This window comes from Eschscholzia californica, unplaced genomic scaffold (genome assembly GCF_041429995.1).
Source record: "Eschscholzia californica isolate CP2 unplaced genomic scaffold, dmEscCali1.0.p SCAF_4, whole genome shotgun sequence".
NCBI lineage: Eukaryota > Viridiplantae > Streptophyta > Magnoliopsida > Ranunculales > Papaveraceae > Eschscholzia > Eschscholzia californica.
In genome coordinates, this window is record NW_028238461.1 from 15,328,314 (window position 1) to 15,350,163 (window position 21,850).

Consider the following 21,850-nt stretch of genomic DNA (forward strand, 5'->3'; position numbering starts at 1 on the left):
GGATAAGAAATATCTTAAGAGGACACTTTATTTCTAGAGTGTCTTCTTCAAAATATGTATAATTTTTCAAATCATCAATATTTAAATTTGAACAAAAGTCTTCATATATGTTCAAAATAATTGATTCTTTCTTTACAAAAACAACCATGCCATATAAGCAAAAAGATGAAGTTAGCGACATAGAAGAATTGGGATCTATATTTTTGTCACATGAGAATCTCAATTGGAACTTAACAAATAAGACGAATTGAGAGTTTTTTTTTGAGATTTGCATTGCAGATGGTAATACAACACTTGACTTTGAAACTTTGAGTGCCACATAGGATCACAACACTTGACTTTGCAACTTTAAGTGCCACATAGGATCTTTGGATTTTTTTATAAAAAATAATCTGCAATGCCACACTTAATCTGGATCTCTAATATGATGTGGAGGTAGTCAAATATAGATATCTCACGAGGACACTCTATTTCTAGAGTGTTCTCTTGAGATGTGTAATTGTTCAACTCATCAATATTTGAATTTCAACTAATAGAAATCAGTCTTCTATGATTTTAAAATAACTAATTATTTTTTTACAAAAATAACTATACCAGATAAGTAGATAAAACACGTTTAAAGTTTCGTATTGGAGACACAAAAGAATTGAAGATATCTATTTTCGTTACCTAGGAGTGAGAATCTCAATTGGAACTTCACACATAGGATAAATTGAGATCCTCTTGAGTTTTGCAATGGAGATGCTCTAAGAGTCTTCTTTTAAATGGACTCCAAGACTTATTATATTCATTACATGACATTACGATATATTTTATAAGTCATCTCCATACTTGTTAGAACCCCTCTAAAAGCATTTCTAATGCAACACTCAAATTGAAAAACTTAGAATGCCACCTAGGATTTTCTTAGTTTTTTTTGTAAAAAAAAACTTTCTCCATGCAACACTCAATTTGATTCTCAACAAAAAAAAAATTGACAACGCAATATTAAAAGTAAATCTAACCTTTTAGAAAATGACACCTAAATTACTTTTAAAGTTTTAGAGTGTTGCATTGGAGATGTCTTTTGAATTGAGGATCTCAACATTAACATCTAGGAAAGAGAAACTCAATTGAGCTTTCACACATAGGCCAATTTGAGTTTTTTTTTTTTTTTTTGTACTTTTGCATTGGAGATGCTCTAATGCAAGGCTCAACCTTAAAATCTTAAGTGCCACCTAAGATTTTAGAGTTTTTCTTTAAAAATCTCCAACGCAAAACTCAATTGAAATCTTAAAATGATGAAGAAGCATTTAATTTTTGAGTATTAAGTATCCTAGGCATCAAATTTAATTTTAAGACCAATAAAAAGACTTTCACTCTCAACCATTTTTTCCGATTAAATGTATGTGTAACATGTGTAACTATTGGAGTTTTTGGAGTGTTGCATTTGAGGATGACTTGGATTAGAGAAACTCAATTTAACCATATTGGAAAGAAAATCTCAATTGAGACGTGACACGTAAGTCGATTAGAGTGTTTTTAGTTTTGCATTGGAGATGCCTTTAGAGGCAATGTGTTTTTCACCCAAGGCTTGGTCAAAACAAGTTGACCAAGTATGGTTAAAGGTAATGCCTATCTTCTTTCTTCTCAGGCAAAAAGTCGACAGCCAATAACCTCTACCGGCAACCTTAACTCAATTTTTTAATTTACTTTTACCCTCTTCTCGATATTTTTCTTCTTCGGTTCTATATCTTCTCTCTACATTTCCATACTCTATTATGATGAAGGGGGTTCGTCATCGACGAATCTGTTATGGATCTAAGGTTTGTAACCTAGATCCACTATTTTCTGATCGGAGTGACAAAGATGATAGAAAAAAAAAAGAAAAAAAAAATTGAGGGTAAAAACTCGCTGACCGACAACCTTTTGTCAGGGAAGAAGGAAGACCGGCATTGCCTCCAACTAAAGTATGTTACAAGACGAATGCTTTTAGCAATATTCCCTCTAATAACAAAGGGTGGTGCCTTTAACTTTTATTCTCAAAGACATCTATATATCTTTAATAACCCAAATTCGTCCTCATAAAAAAAAAAAACCCAAATTCGTAAAATCACGGATATCTATGTTTACTAAAAATCAAATCTAGAACTTCTAGATTCCGGAGTGGATGTCAACCACTACATCAAGAAGTGATGGATGGTAGCTCTTACATTGAAACAGTTAACTTTTTTCTCTTATTTTTTATAAATGCGAATTTGAGCCTTTATTTATAAGATTTTTAGAGTTTGTCAGAGTTATTTCTTTATGTTTAAGATAACTTTATCCTAATAATTAGTTAGATTAATTTTGTTTTAACCTCCAATTAGTGACCGACTGGTCGTTTTGGCCCCATAAGTGTTCAACAGTTCATTTTCGCTCCCAAAATCCAATTTTTTTTTTCGAAAAGTATATTTGTGGCATTATTATATTTTTTTTGTTAAATCTTCTCTTCCATATCATCAAACACTATACCTCACCTATTCTTATTTTTCATGGTTGATGGCAGGCGGTCGCCGACCAACAATCTTCATTGACAACTTAAAAAAAAACAACACTTTTTTTCCTCCGGAACTCCTTTGTGAAGGTGAAGGAGAATCTAGAGAGACAGAGAAGAAAGGAGAAAATAAGGTGGTGGTGGTGGTGGGTGAAGAAAAATAAACATTTTTTAAAGGTTGCTAGAAAGGGTTGTCGGTCATGACCTCTGTCGGCGTCCATGAAGAAGAAGAAAAGGTGAAGTAGAGGGTTTCATAATATTGAGAAGATAGAAAATCAAAATTACAACAATGCTACAAGTGTTATAGGATGGTGCGGACCAGCCTTCTGGGCTACTAGTGATACTGTCTGCTTTGGCACACCTGGGCCTCACTGTTTTAAAAGGCCTCACTAGGGAAGGGTGTTCAACCTCTTAAGAGGAGCACCACACTCCGTCTCACCACCAATGTGGGATTGCTTTACAACACACCCTCTCAAGACCACATCATATATAGTAGAGAGAATCGTAATGATAACGGGTTATAGGGTGGTGCGGACCAGCCTTCTGGGCTGCTAGTGATATTGTTCGTTTTGGAACACCTGGGTCTCACGGTTTTAAAAGGCCTCACTAGGGAAGGGTGCTTAACCTCTTAAGAGGAGCACCACACTCCGTCTCACCACCAATGTGGAATTGTTTTAACAAAAAAATTATTTTAAGAAAACGACTGCCGACACTTATAGGGGCTAAAACGCCCAATCACAAATTGATGGCCAAAACAACAACAATCCTAATTATTTTCCTCTCCATTTTTTGTTCCTCTTTTTTCTTAGTCTTCACTGCCCGAAGAGGAGAAGGAGACCAAGTCAACGATTGTGTCGGAATTGATTTCCTAGTTTCAGATGAAAGAGGACAACACTTCCGCCAACTTGGCCGAAAGTGTTTTCTTGATTCAATATCCTGGTCTTCCGTCCACTATTCAAATGTCTAGACAAGTAGATATGTACATTAAGTGGTCTTGTCTTTTCCTCTCCAACAATGAAATTTGAGCTTAGCCCTTTCTCTCAAGGGTGATTTCTCTTGAGAAAGCGTCTTACTAATACTAATAGATAGTCCAACACTCAAATTTCGAAGGCATGTACATTCCAGTAAGGGGCGTATACTCTTTTTTGGTGTTCCGTCGTTGAGCTCTCATGGCGTCCATTATTTTGTTCTAACTAGAAAGCAAGAAAGAGAATTAGAAAAGAGGATATAAGGGATTAAGGTTCATTTTTTATATGGCACGACTTGAGCGCATCCTAAAAAGCCTACTGACAATAAAAACTTTAGTCAACTAGATTTGACCTAATGGACATATTCATTTTGAACCCAGATTCACTTTTTTTCCCTAATCTTCATCTATTTATCTTTTCACATCTCCCTCTCTCACTCTCTTTCTGTTTCTCTCTCACAGTTTCTTCGAAGGAAAGTGTTTTTTTTGTCGGAATGCCCTTCATCTCAGGGTAGCAAAAGGATTGGGTCACCGAAATAGTGGATCCGTGTGTGCAAGATGCAGGAAAACCATTTTCTATGCGACCTTTTTGCAGATTTGGGGCTTGAAAATGCATGGGTAAGAAACTGTTTGCCTTGTAGGGAAGCACCATTGCGAACATGTGTGGGCAAAGCGTGAAGGGAGATTGTCGTCTTGAAACGCAAACATTGGTGAGAATCCAACGTCTCAAAAACCTAATGGTTCCTTCATAGATTATTTTCTTTGTGCGCCGATAAAACATATTTTTTTTCATAGAGTAATTATTTCACAGAGGTATCTTATATATTCATACCTAATGGTTTTTCACAAAGTGGTGACGAGATGTGTAACTTGTACAAATATTTATTCCAATTAAGTCTGCTTCATCCGTCATAAGATCTCGGACATTACTGGAACACCTCTAACATATGACGAGTAGTCGATTCTCTCTTTTTCAAACGTAGGATAGGGCTTTGTTAATTGGAAAGGGAGTTAAGACAACTTCTCAAGGGGAGTTCTAAAAGCGCCCAATATCTTGCGATAGGCACTCTCCACGGCCCAAAATTTGTAGGATATAAATGCGGTAGGGATGAGCCTTTAGCAATAATATGGCGCTTATAGACCTTCCCGCATTACTATAATGTATAATATAATTTCCATGTCCATGCTAAACAACCGAGGATTTTTCAACAAAAAAGAAATAATATTTTGTGTCTAAAGTTTGATTCATCTCTCTAAAAGCTTTCATACACATTATTTTACCATTGAATCATTGATTTGGTCATTTAACCTTTTGAAATATTCATTTGGTAATCTAAACCATTTTCAAACCATAGTTGTTCACTTAAAATATCATTTTGGCCATATTTGATTCTTTAAAACACACTAGGTTTCCGTCACGTTTTACGTACTCGGCTGATCTCTCTTGACTAACGTCAAAAAGTTAGTTTGGCAACACTAAAATAAGTTACTTTTTTTGCTTATTGAAGTAAAAAAGTCAAAAAGTTAGTTTGGTACGCAAAACTACCGACTTCATTTAAGTTAAAATTTGACTTTCTTTTAAAGTTAAAATTTTTAGTTTTTGACTTCAAAGTAAAGTAACTTTTTTTGAGACATACATAAATTTCACTTGACAAATATTTTTTTGTCTATCTCCGCTCCACTACCACAACTAAACTTCTACAGTTCCATTCTACCTCCACCACCGCCACAACAAGCATTGCACCTCCCCCACCACCCTACCTCAGCTACCACCGCCACACCTTAACCCCCACCTTCGTACCACCACCACACCTCGACAACAACCACCTCGTATCTCCACCACCACCACGGTACCTTCACCACCACCACCACCACCACCACTGTATCTTCACCGCCACCACCACCACCACGGTACCTTCACCACCACCACCACCATACCTCCATCTTTACCACCTACATATCTTATCCACCACCTTTACCACCATCACCATAACTCCGTCACTATCACCACCGTATCCCAACCACCACCGTACTTCCACCATCACCACCACCGTACTTCCACCACCACCATCGCCACCATCATACCTCCACCACCACCGCTGCCATCATCATACGTCTACCACCACCAACATCAAACCTCAACCACCACCACACCCCATAACCATATCTTCATGGCACCACCACTACCTCTACTTCGTATACGAGAAGAATCGTGGAAATTATAACAATTAAAATCAAGTATCTCTATCAGAAAGAAAAATAAAACTATCGAATGTAAATTGAGTTACCAAACTAATTTTTTGATTTTTTACTTATAAGTAACATTTTTCTCAAATATACTTTTGAAACTTTTTTACTTTTTTAAAGCAAAAGAACTTCTACTACAAGCAAAAGTACTTCTACTTTTGGTTCCCGAATAGAGTACTCTTCTATTTTGAGTCGATTTACATAAAGGGGGTTTTATACCAGCCGTCGGATTAATCGCTATCAAACTCTCAACAAAATGGATGGCTAATAACTAACTGAGTTGTTTTATTATTAATAAATTTTGACCATATTTGACTTTTAAAATATTTTGTTAACCTCACTTGACCATGGCCTGTACATTAATCTGTGACACATAGTATAAAGTTATAAAAAGATAATGTATAGGCCAGGGTCAACGAACGTCCCGATCACGAGTTGGGCCAGTCTATTTGTTTCACAGGGCGACCATGCAGGTGAACTGTTGGAGGACAAGTTCATTCAGGCGGACCTGACCCGATAAACACTGCTACTTGCAAAGGAGGTAAACCATACAAATCTTCAGCTGGAATGGGGAACTAGGGTGCTAATTGTGACTAAGACCCCCTTTCAAAATTGTGAATCTTATTGAACTAGCCTCTAGAACTCCCTTTTCTTTCAATGCAAAAAAAAAAAAAAACTCCCTTTTCTTGTATCATTTTTGGATCAGGTTCACTAGTCCGGACCAATGTGGTTAATGAATTCTATAAGCACCATCAGATTTGCCAATCCAGCCCCTTCTTTCTTCTAGCAAGTGTTTGGCAAGCTAAATCGGGATTACCCGTAAAAATAAACCTTCCCATATTTTGGTTACTTAGCAAGATGGATGTCATACCATTGTACACGAGAAAGTAATTTTGTATACTTTTTATTCGTACCTTCACTTTATTTTAACCCAAGCTTAATAAATTGTAGATTTCTATTTCAAATGAGGATTTAATCAGAGACCTCTAGATTCTAAAGTAGGTGTCCGACCACTACACCAAAAAGGGGTAGAGGTGTAATTGTTGTTCATAGCAGTTCAAATGAATACTAATACTGTCTTTCATGCTTAAGAGCCATGTGACAACTAAATCGAAACTCATTTGAATATCTCAAAATTTTGTCAATTGTTCTATAGAAAAATTCGTGGTACGGTCCTTTGGAAATGAACCCTAGTACCTTCAGATATATCATGTGGGAATGAAAGGTAAAAGTGAGAAAAGATTAGTCATAGAGTGGTGTTATTGTATATAAACATGGACTGGGGAAGTACTATATCTGAATATCAAATTATACAAATTCGAATTCGTATAACAACAAGCCCAATAGAAGCTCTCAAGTGGGAAGGGGAAGTTCTTGGGTCATTTTGGATGAGTTTTTAAATTTTTGAGAGCTACTTTGGTTCTCGACTCCAACAGAAGCTCTAATCAGACCCTCTCAACTTAAACTAAATTTATTTTTGCCAATGTAGTGTAAAGTGTAAGATTTTTATTTAAAATATGTAAAATTACTGGCTCATTTAAAATTGCAATTTAAATTTCATAAAATTTATAAAGAGTTACAAATTATCTATATAATAAAACAGAAGGAAAAATGTTGATTGGAACAAGCATCTTTATTTAATTATATATATTATCTAGAAACCCTTTATTATTATAATAAAGTCCTTTTTAATATCAACGATCCAGATTCAAGCATCCCCAATAGATCATAGAAATTATCCCTCATTAGTCCTTCCTCATTAATTTTTTCTTTGTTGAAAATCTTTCCTCATTAATTGAATAAGGATCTCCATAAAGCAGCAATATATTCTCTATTCATACTTTACAACAAAAAAAAATTGAATAAGGATAGCCATAAAGCAGTAATATATTCTCTATTCGTACTTTTTCAAAAATTCTAAAGGCAGTCCATGTAATTGCTTTTGGTGCCCCAAATGCAAATTAATGTATCTTTGAATTTTGTCATATATATATATATATATATATATATATATGAGGGTATTTCTATGGTTTCAACAATAGAGATCTGTAACGGTTTCATTCTTCCCCAATTTATGATAATTAGGGCATTTTTGTGGTTTCACTATCAGAGATCCGTAATTGTTTCCTTCTCCAATTTGTGATTGATTTACGACTTTACTAAAGTTACAGGAGTTCTATAGATTTGGTGATGAAGATTTGATGATTTGGTTTGATTCGATTTGATGATGTTCTCTTATATTTTTGGATTGTTTTAAAAAGAAATTTATGGCGCCGAAATCTTCTCTTCGATTTGATGATGTTCTCTTCAATTTGGTTTGATGAATTTTGATGAATTTTTTCAGAGAGAAAGTCATGGCCTCGCAGATTTGGTAATGTTCTCTTTTATATGATTTGTGTTATTTGAAGCATTATCAAGAAACTACACTTCAATTCAATCAAGAGGATAACAAATCATACCATCAAGAAGACATCATATTATTCCATCAACAACGTCTACTTCGTTCATCCTTCATACCATATTATTATAATTATTTTGTCGACCTTTAGGATCTTTTCATTCTCGATCTTGATGATATTTTCATTGTACGATCTTTATGGTCTTTTATTTTGTCTTTGTCTTGTCAATTCCTTTCCCTTCATGAGGCATTTTACATTCAAAGGTTCTGTGTAGAACTTTACTTATATAACTCTCATGTAGTTCTCAGAGGAATAAAAATTCTCATACCATGTAATGTTGTGGATCGATTTCACTTATGAATGTAATTGTGATTTTAATAATAATAATAAAAAAACAGTAGTAATATGGGGCTCCAATAACTACATATTGGTTTTTCACTTTTTCTCTAGGTCAGACGACTCAACTCTTTCTCTCGAGAAAAACCTTTCTTTCCTCACCTATTACCAATTTAATGGGTAATTACACCATATTTTACCAAAAGTAATTGTCTAATGTTGAACACAATTGAAACATCTCGTCCCATTTTGAACCGTTCAATAATTTTAGAGAGCCTAAATTTCAAGTTAATGATTTTCAGGTGTTTGGAGTCAAGAGTTTGTTCTTAAATTCCAATAAGAGGTTGTCAAGCATCACCTCCCAAATTTTAATAGGAGAAGAAATCTTGATCGATTCCAAAAAGTTGATTTTTCAAAAACATGCGATGCAAACCACATCCTCTCTTGGTATGCCAAACCCCTAGCATCCGTTTAGGTGTGCACTAATGATCTTTTCTTAATCACGGTGTATTTATCCCATGAATTCTACATAAACTACAAAAATTATGAAATTTTGGTCTACTTTACCAATCACCTATCAAATAAATTCTTATGTGGTAGAAGATATTTCCTTTCGAAGCTATGAAGCCCTTATAGTAATGATAATTTTGTCGGATCCGATTAATTCTTTGTTCTCTTTATCTTTACAACATAAATTTAAAAATTAGACGTTATTCATAGACTTTTTAATTATAATCTGCTTCACTACTTGTAACTATCTTCTTAGATCAGGATGAGTAAATGCTTGGAGGAAAAGAAGTCTCACTTTTATGAATAGGCTGGCATTGAAACTTTGAGCTCGTATTTGCACATCACTCCTTGCACAGATGGAGCTCCAGATTTTTTTAGTGTTATTCGCTGGTTCTGTATAACATCTAAAGGGAGAGGTAAAAGACTTATTCATAAACGGGGAGTGATCAGTTGGATTCATCTTTTGGCGTTTTTCATCTTCAAAATAGACATCATTTCAATTATTGCATCCCTTGGTGAATTTATTAGTACACAACCTTGGTGAATTTATTAGTACACAACCTAAGTTCGGGGATGGAGAGATTATGGGTTTATCGCGTGCGTTAGTGAAAGTCCAAATATGCATACACATGACATGTGTCGATTACAAGAAAATTTTCATCTTTAGAGTTAGCTTCCATTAAGTTAATCGGATGCAAAAGAATCAGATATCTTCCATTCGAAGATAAATGAATGACCAATATTAATGTTCTGTATCACATTAGTTTTACTTTTATTAGTTGCTCTATTTAGTGGTGTGACATAAATTTTAACTAAACTATTTCAATTTTCATGTAACGATGTGATTTAAAAATTTGAATAACAAAAATTCTTCTTTGCAACCGAGTTCTTTCATCAAATTACAACTTAATTTTATTTGTTTGGGTCTTTTTTGACACTTTTCCAAGATTCTACACAATGACATAAATTTTGCATGTGCAACTGCACTACAAAACATATATATCCAATAGTATTTAATTTTGTTGTTTACATGATACATGAATTCACCCTTTTTGTTTCTTACTTGATATCAAACACATTCTCCATTTTGTTTGTTTATGTGATTTTTGTTTTAGGTTTAGTTATAATTTTAATATTTTTACTTTACAACTCATTAGAGTAAGACAAGAATAAGATAAAAACTTCTCAGATGCGAAAAACATTTATCGCAAAATGTGCAACTACGTAAAATGCTCAACAAAATTCGTCCGTGCCTTGGGCACGGGCTATATCGTAGTACTAACTAAACTAGGAAGAAATAGAACTTAAGAAACTAAACTACAATTAATGCTCATCTTTAGTCGAATTTGAGAGTCATTTTTTGGTGTTTTGGTCCATCTACGTTTAGTAGTCCATATTGTCCCAGAAGAACTTTCCCTTGTATTATCAAAAATTTTTTTTTTTTTTTGGTAAAGAAATGGGTTCACAAAGTTAACTTCTTTATTTTCAACAAAAAAAAAGAATTAACGTCTTTATAAAATATCTAGTCATCATGGTTTCCGTACTTTTGGGATTTTTTGTAACATGGTCAAATAACCATAAAATTTCGTGCATTATTTTTTTTTACGTTGCTCCAATAACATTTAACATCCTTTGCCACAAAACTTTGATTCGTTTTGCATTCAAGTACTCGACAATTTTACTCCAGTAAGTGCCTCTTGATGTTTAAATAATCGTTTACGAACATAATATCGTCAAGTTGACTATAACACTTGGCGGTGACAATTGGGTTCAGTGTTTACAGAAAAAACTCAACAAACGTTTCTTCGACCTCATCAATCGCGAGACCTATTTGAATACTGATTTTTAACATATCCAAAAACTAGTACTATCATTATAATCACTGTTTGGAGAACCCATATTTAACATATCCAAAATTCAACGTATTAACATATTTAAAAATTTGGGAGCCCAACGCCTATACTGAATTTACTCCAAGAATTTGTTTACTGGCAGAAGTGGTGGGTTGATATCTTGCAAAAGTGGGTTTTACCGTCTTGGATTATTTCATGCGGTTGGTCCAAATAAAAATGTAGCAAGTCTACTTTGTCGACCATTATTATTATGTGAATTTCCAAAAAGAAGTCATACATGCAACTCTATCTCAAGCTTTGCAACAGAAGAAAAAAAGAACTCTATCCCAAGCCCCAAATCCAAACTACATAACTTTTGACCAATGTGAGAGTGTGATAATTTAATATTTATTATTGAAGCTTCAAAAATGAATGGATCACACTCAAAGGTGAATATATACATAAATAGTGTGGTGCATGAGCACCCATTACAATAATGGGTACAATAATGTAATAGCTGGCACACTAACACCAGGATTTTAAGAGGGTCTCTGTTGGGGCAAACTTCATCCATAAACACAAGCTAAAAATGGTACGCATGGGACACAACAATATTACATGTGTAGTCAATTTTAGCATAAATACATCTCAAACATATAATAAGTACATAAATAGATACAAAGACATCAAAATATAATTTAATGTTATTAAAAATGTGAATTTCATACTCCCTACCTCCCAAAATGAATGACCTATTTTAAAAACCCAACCTTTCAAGGGAACATCATTAGTTAGAGTTTGAGTTTAAAAAAATAACATGATTTTTCTAATTGTACCCTCATTTACTTTTTTACAATATAATGAAATTGTTTAACTTACTCTTAAATAAAGTTGTCATTAAATTTAAAGTATTGGGTATTATAGGAAAGAGCGAAAAGTTCTTTTCTTTATCTTTAGAAATGAGATACTAATATGGGACAACTCAAAAAAGAAATTAGGTCATTGGTTTTGGGAGTGGGGGAGTAATTCTAACAGGATCACCGTTTTTACTAATTATCACATGTGGAACTTATGTGACTTGTATTTTAGTCATGACGATATTTTATGGTTAAAATGTATTGATTGGATAATTATATTCTCTCTATTACCAGTCATACGTTTCCTCTTTTTGAAGATTCTGATACAAAATAGTTTCAGATCAATTTAATATTTAGAGATAATTTAGCTCAGAATGAAGAAGCAATCCAATAATACTCCTATACAAAGCTTATTATTTTGTTTTTGCTACGGTGTGATTGTTACACTTGTATTTACTTTTCAATCTTATTGAGCGTATCACATCTTTGATGTATCAATGCCAAATGTAACGACATACGTAGATCGTAGTCGAATTCCAAAAAAAAAAAAGTACTTGTGGGATTGTCACGGTTCAAATAGTACTATATTAGGTAGGAGAAGAAAAAACTCTTTAGATCTCTTTCATTCGTTTCATATTTATCTTTGTCTATGATAGCCAGTTCTTTGAAATTAAGGGGATGCTTGTATACAAGATACGAATTTTGTATATGTAGTAGTGCTCGTAACAAAAAAATGTTCGTCTAACAAATTACAACAATAATTAACTAAATGATAAAATTCTCTGTCGAAATAGTTTTTCCAGTAAATGTATTTATTTTTTATGTTCGTTATAAGTTTACAATTTGCAGCAAACAACTAGAATACAAAAATAGAATATGTTATATACAAGAAATTTAGTTGAAGGCCTATAAGAGACAAAGTTATATTTTGTTTATTTAAAAACTCAGTATTTGTATTTTGTTTGGTTGAAAATTCAAATATTTCTATTTTGTTTAGTTAAAAACTCATTATTTTCTTTCAACAAAAAATAAAAACTCAATATTTTTTGAAATCATTTCGCAACCAGTTGTAACCCTCTTGCAAACCTCTTGGAAGCAGTTGAAAATAACGAGAATATCCAGAGACAAGGGAGGAGGAAGGGTTTAAAGTAGGCTCGGACTGGCCTAAAATTGCTTAGAGAGCAAACTTTTCATTTCCAACTCAGACACAAGTTTCTCATAAAAAAAAAAACTCAGACACAAGTACTATTTAAAAGAGTCAATGGGTATAAGGCCCAAAATAATGTTCAAAAAGGGTTTAGGGTCCAATTTTCCCAAATGATGGGTTTTTAGTCCTTTTGCAGTTTGGACCTAAAAACCCTTATTATATAATAAACATTTCCGTCCATGCCCCCAACAGATTTCTCGTTAATTTAAAATTGAAACCAAACCAAATTTGAAACAACAACATTCTAGCATGATTTTGAGGAATTAAAATGGAAAAACAGATATTTTCCAGAAAAAAATTTCTCTCTCATCCTTTCAGATTTGGAAATCAAATTGATTCTCTCTCTTTCCGAATCAGATCAAGAACCGAAGTTTTCTGAGATCAATCTAGCGTGTTTTGGGGGTTAATATACAAAACGTATATATCACTTTCTCTCACTTAACTTTCAGATTGGGAAAGAGTATATTTTCTTAGATCAATTAGTGTGATTTGGTGGTTAATATACAAAACGTATCACTTTCTCTCACTTAACTTTCAGATTTGGAAAGAGTATATTTTTTGGAATCAATTTAGCGTGATTTGGGGGTTAATATACAAAATGTATATATCACTTTCTCTCACTAAACTTTCAGATATGGAAAGAGTTTATTTTTCTAGGAACATTACAGCAGCATTTGTTTTCGTTTTTACTCATACATAACCACACATCGAAAACAAATTATAAAAATAAGTTCGTAAATTATGTGTTATTTATGACGAGGAAACCATCATTTTTAATGTATACAACGTAATTTATCAAATGTATATGTGTCATGTTCAATAAATTACACATAATTTGTTTTAAATTACACATCGTTTACATTCTGTTACGAAAAAAACGTACAGAATCTTCTTTGGTTCAGAAATGGTGCCCATCCATGTACTCTCCATTTGCAGTCTTGAACAAGACAAACATCAGTTACACGTTTTAAATCATTTTTGATGAATTTGAAATCATGCTTTGTGTTTATACTATTTGTCGAAGACCATATCGAAATGCTTTTGCACCACCAGGAAACAACTGACCAACTTCAGTAAATATTTTATCCCAACCATCAGATTTTAGTTTTGTGGTCTTACTCAGATTGGATGATTCTGTAAGAAATTCCATAAGTAACAGCAAAACTACAAAAAGAAAAACATATACATTTGTTAACAAAACATTTAATTTACTAGAAACGACATGTATAATGGAGTAAATCATGCGTACTGTTTGTTAAACTTCATAATGTGTTGGAAGACAACCAGAACTTTAACTTGAATCACAAGGTCATCTTTATGTGAAAAAATATGTATAATATGCAATAAATTACATATAACTTTTTGCACAATACACATTGTTTACATTCTGTTACAGTAACATTGCACGGAATCTTCAGTGGTTCAAATGTGTGATGTTCAATAAATGCACATACTTTCATGTAAATTATGTAACGTTTACATTCTGTTACAATAACATTGTACGGAATGTTCTCTGGTTAAAATGTGTCATGTTCAATAAAGTACACATAATGTCGTATAAATTAGACATCGTTTACATCTGTTACAAAAAAGACGTACAGAATCTTCTCTGGATAAAAAATGTATCGTTACCGGATCTGATATCAAGAAATGTTCTAAACTCCAAGATCTATAACCTAAATCTAATAAAAAATAAAATAATACGTGGATACAAACATAACATAATCAAAGATAATGAATTAGTAAACAAGGATTTGACATTAACATCATAAATCGGTTATGAAGATCTTAGAGAGAGAAAATCATGAATAATGATGAATATTTGAAAAGATGTTACAGAGATGAAATCGATTATAATGAAAATCATAAATATCTTTAAAGATGATGATGAAAATCATTACAAAGAAAGATTAAACTTGTTACTTTAACCCCATAAACAACTGTAGATCTTAACAAATGTACGAACTTGAATCTTTGATGATGGAAATCGAAATAAACTATGGAGTTTTCAGCTAGTCTAATGAAGATGAAGCAGATTTCGAGACTCAATAATGGAGGTTGAAAAGAGGATTCAATTTTAGTGAGAGAATATTAACGGTTTCCGTTTTGGAGAAGAATGAAGATATTGGTTGCTTTTAATATAATCGTGCTTGGAGAGATGAGGTTGGAGATAAAAATGGAAACAGATGATTGGAGATTTTGAAGGAAAATCAGTTTTTATATATAAAAAAAGTTAGTTTAGGTATTATGATTTGATATGTATTCCAGGGATTTATGTTTTCTCTCGAGATGGATACAAATGGATTAGATATCCATTTACATTAATATTTTTGTTTACAACCCATTTTAGGATTAGAGAGGACTAAATGTGTGTTTAAGGGTAGGTTTTTGCACCATAAGCCCAAAAATTATATTTAAAAAGCAAGTTTTTTCACGAATCTTTTATTTTTCTATCATTATCCTCACATATATCTTTTAACTATTTAATCCAAAACAAACAATTGCAAAACTCCGCATTAGTATGAGTGGGATATACTCCATGTAAAAACAATTAATATTTGAAACATAAAGAACCTAAGAAAAAATAGCTTTAACAGTTTATAGCGTGTGTGATCATTGATAATTTGGGAACATGTACATAACTTTGATGGAACCTAACAAAAAGGTAAAACTTGGCTTCAGACAAAAAAAGGTTCAAAAAAGAATTAAGTCCAGAAGTAGGGGCATAACTCGGGACTACAAGTGAATATGTATATATATGTATATATATATATGTGTGTGTGTGTGTATATCAGGGAGAGTGGATTTGATCATGTGATGTGTTATGCAACAAACTAAATATAAAACAACCTTGGCTATCTATTTGTCATGTTATGTTGAGCTTTTCTCTATCTTATAAGTAAGAATTTGCCATCAATTGAGAATTAAGGAGGAATACATTCCTCAGACAGCTTTCATAACGAGATATGGGCACTACGAGTTCTTAGTTATGTCATTTAGTTTGACCAATGCTCCAGCAACGTCTATGTCATTGATGAATAGAATTTTCAGAGATTATCTTGATAAGTTTGTGGTGGTCTTCATCGACGATATATTAATCTACTCTAAGACCAAAGAAGAACATTTGAGAATCACACTTCAAATACTTCGACATCAGAAATTATATAGTAAGTTATCAAAATGCGAATTTTGACTTAAAGAAGTGCAATTTCTTGGTCATGTTGTGTCCCAGACATGTATTTCAGTCGATCCAACAAAGATTGAGGTGGTGATGAAATGGACTGAACTAAAGCCAGTATTTGATATTAGAAATTTTCTGAACTTAGCCGGATACTATAGGAGGTGTGTGACAGGATTCTCGAAGGTTGCTTCACCCTTGACTAAGTTAACTCGGAACAAGGGCAGTCACACGTACATTCCTGACTCAGCCTATGTACAAGAAATTGAAGAACATAGAAGATTGAATGATTCTTTTCACAAAATAAAATTTTCATGGATAAAGGTGACCAAATTCCCATATGTTATATAAGGATTGTCTTATCAATAAAATTATTATGTATGGAGCTACAAACATGTATAATACACAAATTTTTGGATGGATATGAGTTGAGCCACGTCACTCATGAGAGATATTTTATGTCAGCCCTAGTCAAGAGCTGTCTCTAACATTTTATCTTCTACACCCCCAAAGTTTGCCGGACTAGTATGGTTGATGGGCCCAACACATTAAATGGGCTAAAAGATTGATCACTTAGGGGTCCATTGTACCATCTTTGTCAGACTGAATTCACTATTATGGGGACAAAATTTAATTCAATGTAAAGATTTAATATTACTCCTATATGGTCCATTGGTCCTACACATTTAATCCAATTTTAAACAACCATATAAAAAAACGTGGCGCTTCCTTACTGGCTTCTAGATCAACTAATTTCTCTCCGTCAATACAGACAAATGTATATATACAAATTTTATTTGTATCAACAAAATTAAGATCGACAATTCACGAAACTTAACTTAAGTTAGTTAGTACAGAAATTTTATTTAGATGTTTTATATCTGAACCAGCTATCTTCCGTTATCTTGTAAAAAGAAGAACTACACGCGCTCTACCGAATAAAATAAGACAGAAATTGGGGACCCAATTTTTGGATTAAATGGTCACACAACATCCAACCAAAATGAGATATGCATCATCAGCATGGCTAACCACCAAAGATAACATGAGGAAAGTGTTCCAAAAAGATGATGACACGTGTCAAAAAATGAATCATGGAGTTAAAACATCCAAGCCAATGGTGGAACTACAGAATCAACACTCTTTGTTTGATTCCATTTATTATTTATGTTGCTGACCTTTCTTCTCTTCCCACTTCTCAGTTCTCATCTATCTATTAATAATCCACCACTCTCTCTCTCTCTACTGTTCTATCTTTCATCACTTATTCCCCAACTCTGTCTCCATTATACTATATGCCATTACAAGATCAAAAATCTTTAATTTGATTGTTGTGAGAGATTGGGTTTGATCACTAGCTACTCTCATGGGTAGATCTCCATGTTGTGAGAAAGTAGGTTTGAAGAAAGGCCCATGGACCCCAGAAGAAGATCAGAAGCTTTTAGCTTATATTCAAGAACATGGTCATGGAAGCTGGAGAGCTTTGCCTACTAAAGCTGGTAACTAATTAACTATATATAGTCATCATGTGTTTATCAAATATTTAGTAAACCCTAGTTTTAGGGTTTATACATTCTTAATATATGGTATGCTTTTTTTTTTTGTAGGACTTCAAAGATGTGGAAAGAGTTGTAGATTGAGATGGACTAATTACCTTAGACCTGATATTAAGAGAGGTAAATTTAGTTTACAAGAAGAACAAACCATCATTCAACTCCATGCTCTTCTTGGTAACAGGTGATTAATTACTCTTTCATCCATTCATAATTGTTCATTATATATATAGTATCAACTTATCTTGGCTCATAATTTTATTGTAATTAACTTCGGAAAATTTCATTAGAATTTGACTAGTATATTTCATATAATGTAAGCTAGATTCATATTTTTGGCGTTCAATATTGAGAGACAGATGTTATCACTCAACTAGAATGAATTCAGAATGAAAAAATCATTTTGTTTGACCTCTTGAAAAATCAACTAATTTGAGTTATATTTGAGAAAAAAATTACCATTGAAATTGGCATTAAGTATTGTAATATACTAGTGGGTAAAATGAATTGATTTTTTTCTCTTTTGGATTAATAATTACTAAACTTAATTAGTTGTTGAATGGTAACTTAAATTGAAACCTACCATGGGCACTATAGGTCCTATGTTGTTGATTTTTTTTAAAGTGAGAGATAGGGTTATAGCTATTTCTCTCTCTTAATTAACTAACTATTTTGGTTTTGTTTTCATTTCATCACTAATCTATAATTGGTTCATTATTCAATAGTTTAGGTTAAGTCTTACTGTCATAAATCATAATTCAATATCTCCATAAACTTTGCTATGTATATTTAAGGGTAACTTTTTTAACTTTTACTACTATAGGTTTGCAGTTATGCAACTCTCCTTTACCTTTAGTTAAAAGTTAGACATAATGGGTTTTCTCTTAATTACTCTCAACTACCATTTATAGTTCTTACTGTCAAATATTCAAATAATGTAGCAATATTTGACAATTGAAGTACCTCATTTCTATACATTCATACATATTCGTACTCCCAGATAAGATGGTTGACGCGTCAACTACAACATTAGACTAGTTGATATAAGCAGACTCCAGTATTTATTGTTTACAGCTAAGAATGTATATATGCGAGAGGCCAATGATCCTTAAGATCATTTTCATTATTCTTTATTGATCTTAAATGATTGAGTGAGTGTCAAAATCTCACGAGGACGACCTCAACTAACAAAAGGTGTATCTCGAAAAATATGCAATTCTTTTTTAGAAATGATTATATATTAAACTATAATTGTGATCCTTAGTTTATCTTTATGTTAGCTATAAAACAAACAAATAATGTTTAAAACATTGAGAGTCGTCCATGTAACATTTGACCACTTCTAGGTTTTATTGTTCTATGTTAAATTGTAGAGCAATTTTATTTAGCCCGAAAATAGGTCACATTCCAAAGGCACATCACCGATTGGGCAGGCAATATCTCTCTACATGCCCTGCCCAAGTGTGCCAACCACATCAGCCTTCCGCCTGTAACAGGCCCCATTTCGAGTCAAATACCATTTTTCTAAATTGTATAATTTAAACTTGTCATATTCTGATAGTATTGGCATTTTTGTCTTTAGGTGGTCTGCCATTGCCACACATCTGCCTAAGAGAACTGATAATGAAATCAAGAATTACTGGAACACTCATCTCAAGAAAAGATTGACAAAAATGGGAATTGATCCGGTCACCCATAAGCCCAAAAGTGCTACACTAACCTCCATTAATGGTCAATTCAAGAATGAACCAAATCTTAGCCATATGGCTCAATGGGAAAGTGCTAGGCTCGAAGCCGAAGCAAGGCTAGTCAGAGAGTCAAAGCTAAGATCATTTCAACATCATCTGCTCACTGGGTCATCGTCGTCATCATCCGCTTGGGCTCCTCTTCATGAGCCTCCCACACCATGGCAAGGAATGTGGTCTAAGTCAATAAAAGTCAACTGTGATAATCTTGAAGAGTCTCCAACTTCTACATCTACATTAACCTTCTCTGACCAGAATTCGTCAATGCCTATCCTAACCGTTGGATTGTCTAATCCAACGGACTCAATTGAATTCATGGGTAATGCAGGTAGCTCTGAAGGAGTGCTAGTCAAAGTAGAAGGTCAAGATGAAGATCAAGCTCTGAAAAACTATGGAAAATTGAACAATTTTATGAGACTAGAGAATTCATCCTCAATGACATTTCCATCCACAATAGGCCTTCATGAAATGGTGTTCCAAGATGATCAAGAACCCGGTCAATGGAATACGGAGTCATCGAAAAACACCGTCCAAAACGTACCGGTTATGAATAATTTCATAGATAGGTTTACGGATCTTCTTCTTGATCATACTTCTTGTGATCCTCACAATGATCAAAACTCACCCGTATTATCCGACAACAACGAAGGTGAATGCACGGGCGAAAATGGGTATCATGAACAAGAGATGAACAAGGACTATTGGAACAATATACTTCACTTGGTAGATTCATCGCCTTCCGATTCACCCGTCTTTTAGATTATTATTCAAATAGTTTCTCTATCTCTTGACAAGTTTGAACTTAAACTTGGTTTTATTCAAAGTTCTTGGATACTACTAAAGTAGTATTCTAGCTAGCTAGCTATTTCTCTTCAAGTGTACTGAAATCATGAAACTAACTCCTTTAAGTCAATTTAGTATCTATATCTATCTACATATATATGGAGAGATAGGGGTAAAAGTAAATGGTAAGATCTATATTATAATAGTACTATACTGTGGCTTTAAGTCAATTTAGTATCTATATCTATCTAAATATATGGAGAGAGATAGAGAGAGGTAAAAGTAAATGGTAAGATCTATATTATAATAGTACTATACTGTGTTGTTGGTAGGAAGAATCAATGGATCATTATGAAATGTTGATAACAATTAATATGCTATGACTTAGCCACTTTGGCCCTTTTTTTGTCTGAATTTGACCTGTTTTGGGTGAGAGTAAAATTGCCATTGTAGAATATTATTTTAGACTAGCTATGACACTTTTGACTTACACTTATTTTATATCTTACTTAATAGGATATAAAATTATTTAATAAGTAGGTGATTGAATGTTGAGAGAGAGAGAGAGAGAGAGGTGCATTTATGAATGGTATTTAGTGCTGTTGGTTTCATGTCACATTCTGGTCTTTCAAGAGAAAAATGAAGTTCCTTTCGAATTTATTTCTAAAGGGTATCAAAACACAATCAAACAGCTCCCATAAGGATAACATTAAGAAGATGGTGGGGGTGTACGGTAACTTCAGTATTAAAGTAGTCTACTCCACAGTCTAGCTATTTCAGCATTGCCAAGCTGTAGTAAAATGAAGGGTTATATCCCATAGTATTTGAGTGTGACCAGCTTTCTACCTGTCCGTTAAATTATGAACGTTTTATTGTTCAACCAAGATTATTGTCATCTTTTACATTTTAATTCTCTCCTTTCGCATGTGAATTAGACAGGGCCGGCCCTGACTTTTCGGTGGCCCGAAGCGAGATCCGAAAATGTGACCCTTTCTATCAAATTGTAAAATGTATTACATGAAAACCGTAAGTACTGCAAAATATTTTCATCATATTTATAAACAAAATAATTTCTTTGATGATTACAATCACTGAAATTTTGTTCTTCTGAAATTTTTCGATGCAAAGTCACTAATAATCGTCGAATAATCAAGACTGTCAGACATATCCTTCTCAATAGATAATATAGCTAACCGTTTAACTTTTCTTGCGACATAGTAGATCGAATATAAGACTTAATCAACTTCGACCTAGAAAAACTTCTTCCTTGCAGAGACAACGGTAAGTGGTATAGTCAACATAATTTTATAAGAAACTCATGTGTTCGGGTAACAACCTTTCTTATCTTTCAAAAAATCTAGCACTTCAATTGGTCTTTTGATCTCATTTGGTAAAAGACGCTACACTTTCAATTCAGAAAATAAGTCTAGTCCGTCTATGTCATATGACTCATTATGCTTGAAAAAGGTTTCAAGGCAAACACATGAATATCTCAAATCACCATCATCTTGAGAGTTTAACTTTTTTAACTCAAACAGAAACCCAAATATTTCTTTGTACTTCTGAAATTGCTCGAATCTGCTCTTAAATGAACAAAGAGCATAATCTAATATGTATATGAAATAATTAACTCTAAATGTTTCTGCAGACGACATTGATGGATCTTCACACACATTCTCGTCAAACTGTTTCTTTCTTCGGATAATAATTTTTTTTTGAAA

The 21,850-nt window shown here is 33.2% G+C and overlaps 1 protein-coding gene across 2 annotated transcripts; it reads left to right on the top strand.

Annotated features, from left to right (window-relative positions):
• The first annotated feature begins 17,095 nt into the window (after window positions 1-17,095).
• On the top strand, window positions 17,096-20,507 carry LOC147543108 (transcription factor MYB16-like). 2 transcript variants are annotated; one of them, XM_086636126.1, is made up of 4 exons: window positions 17,096-17,547; window positions 17,656-17,785; window positions 19,184-20,301; window positions 20,396-20,507. In XM_086636126.1, the coding sequence occupies exons 1-3, from the start codon at window positions 17,415-17,417 to the stop codon at window positions 20,103-20,105; spliced, it is 1,185 nt and encodes a 394-aa protein (XP_086492252.1). In that variant the 5' UTR covers window positions 17,096-17,414; the 3' UTR covers window positions 20,106-20,301; window positions 20,396-20,507. The 2 variants fall into 2 exon arrangements, with proteins under 2 accessions (XP_086492252.1, XP_086492253.1); XM_086636127.1 differs by having other exon boundaries at window positions 17,179-17,547; window positions 20,400-20,507.
• The last annotated feature ends 1,343 nt before the right edge of the window (window positions 20,508-21,850 follow it).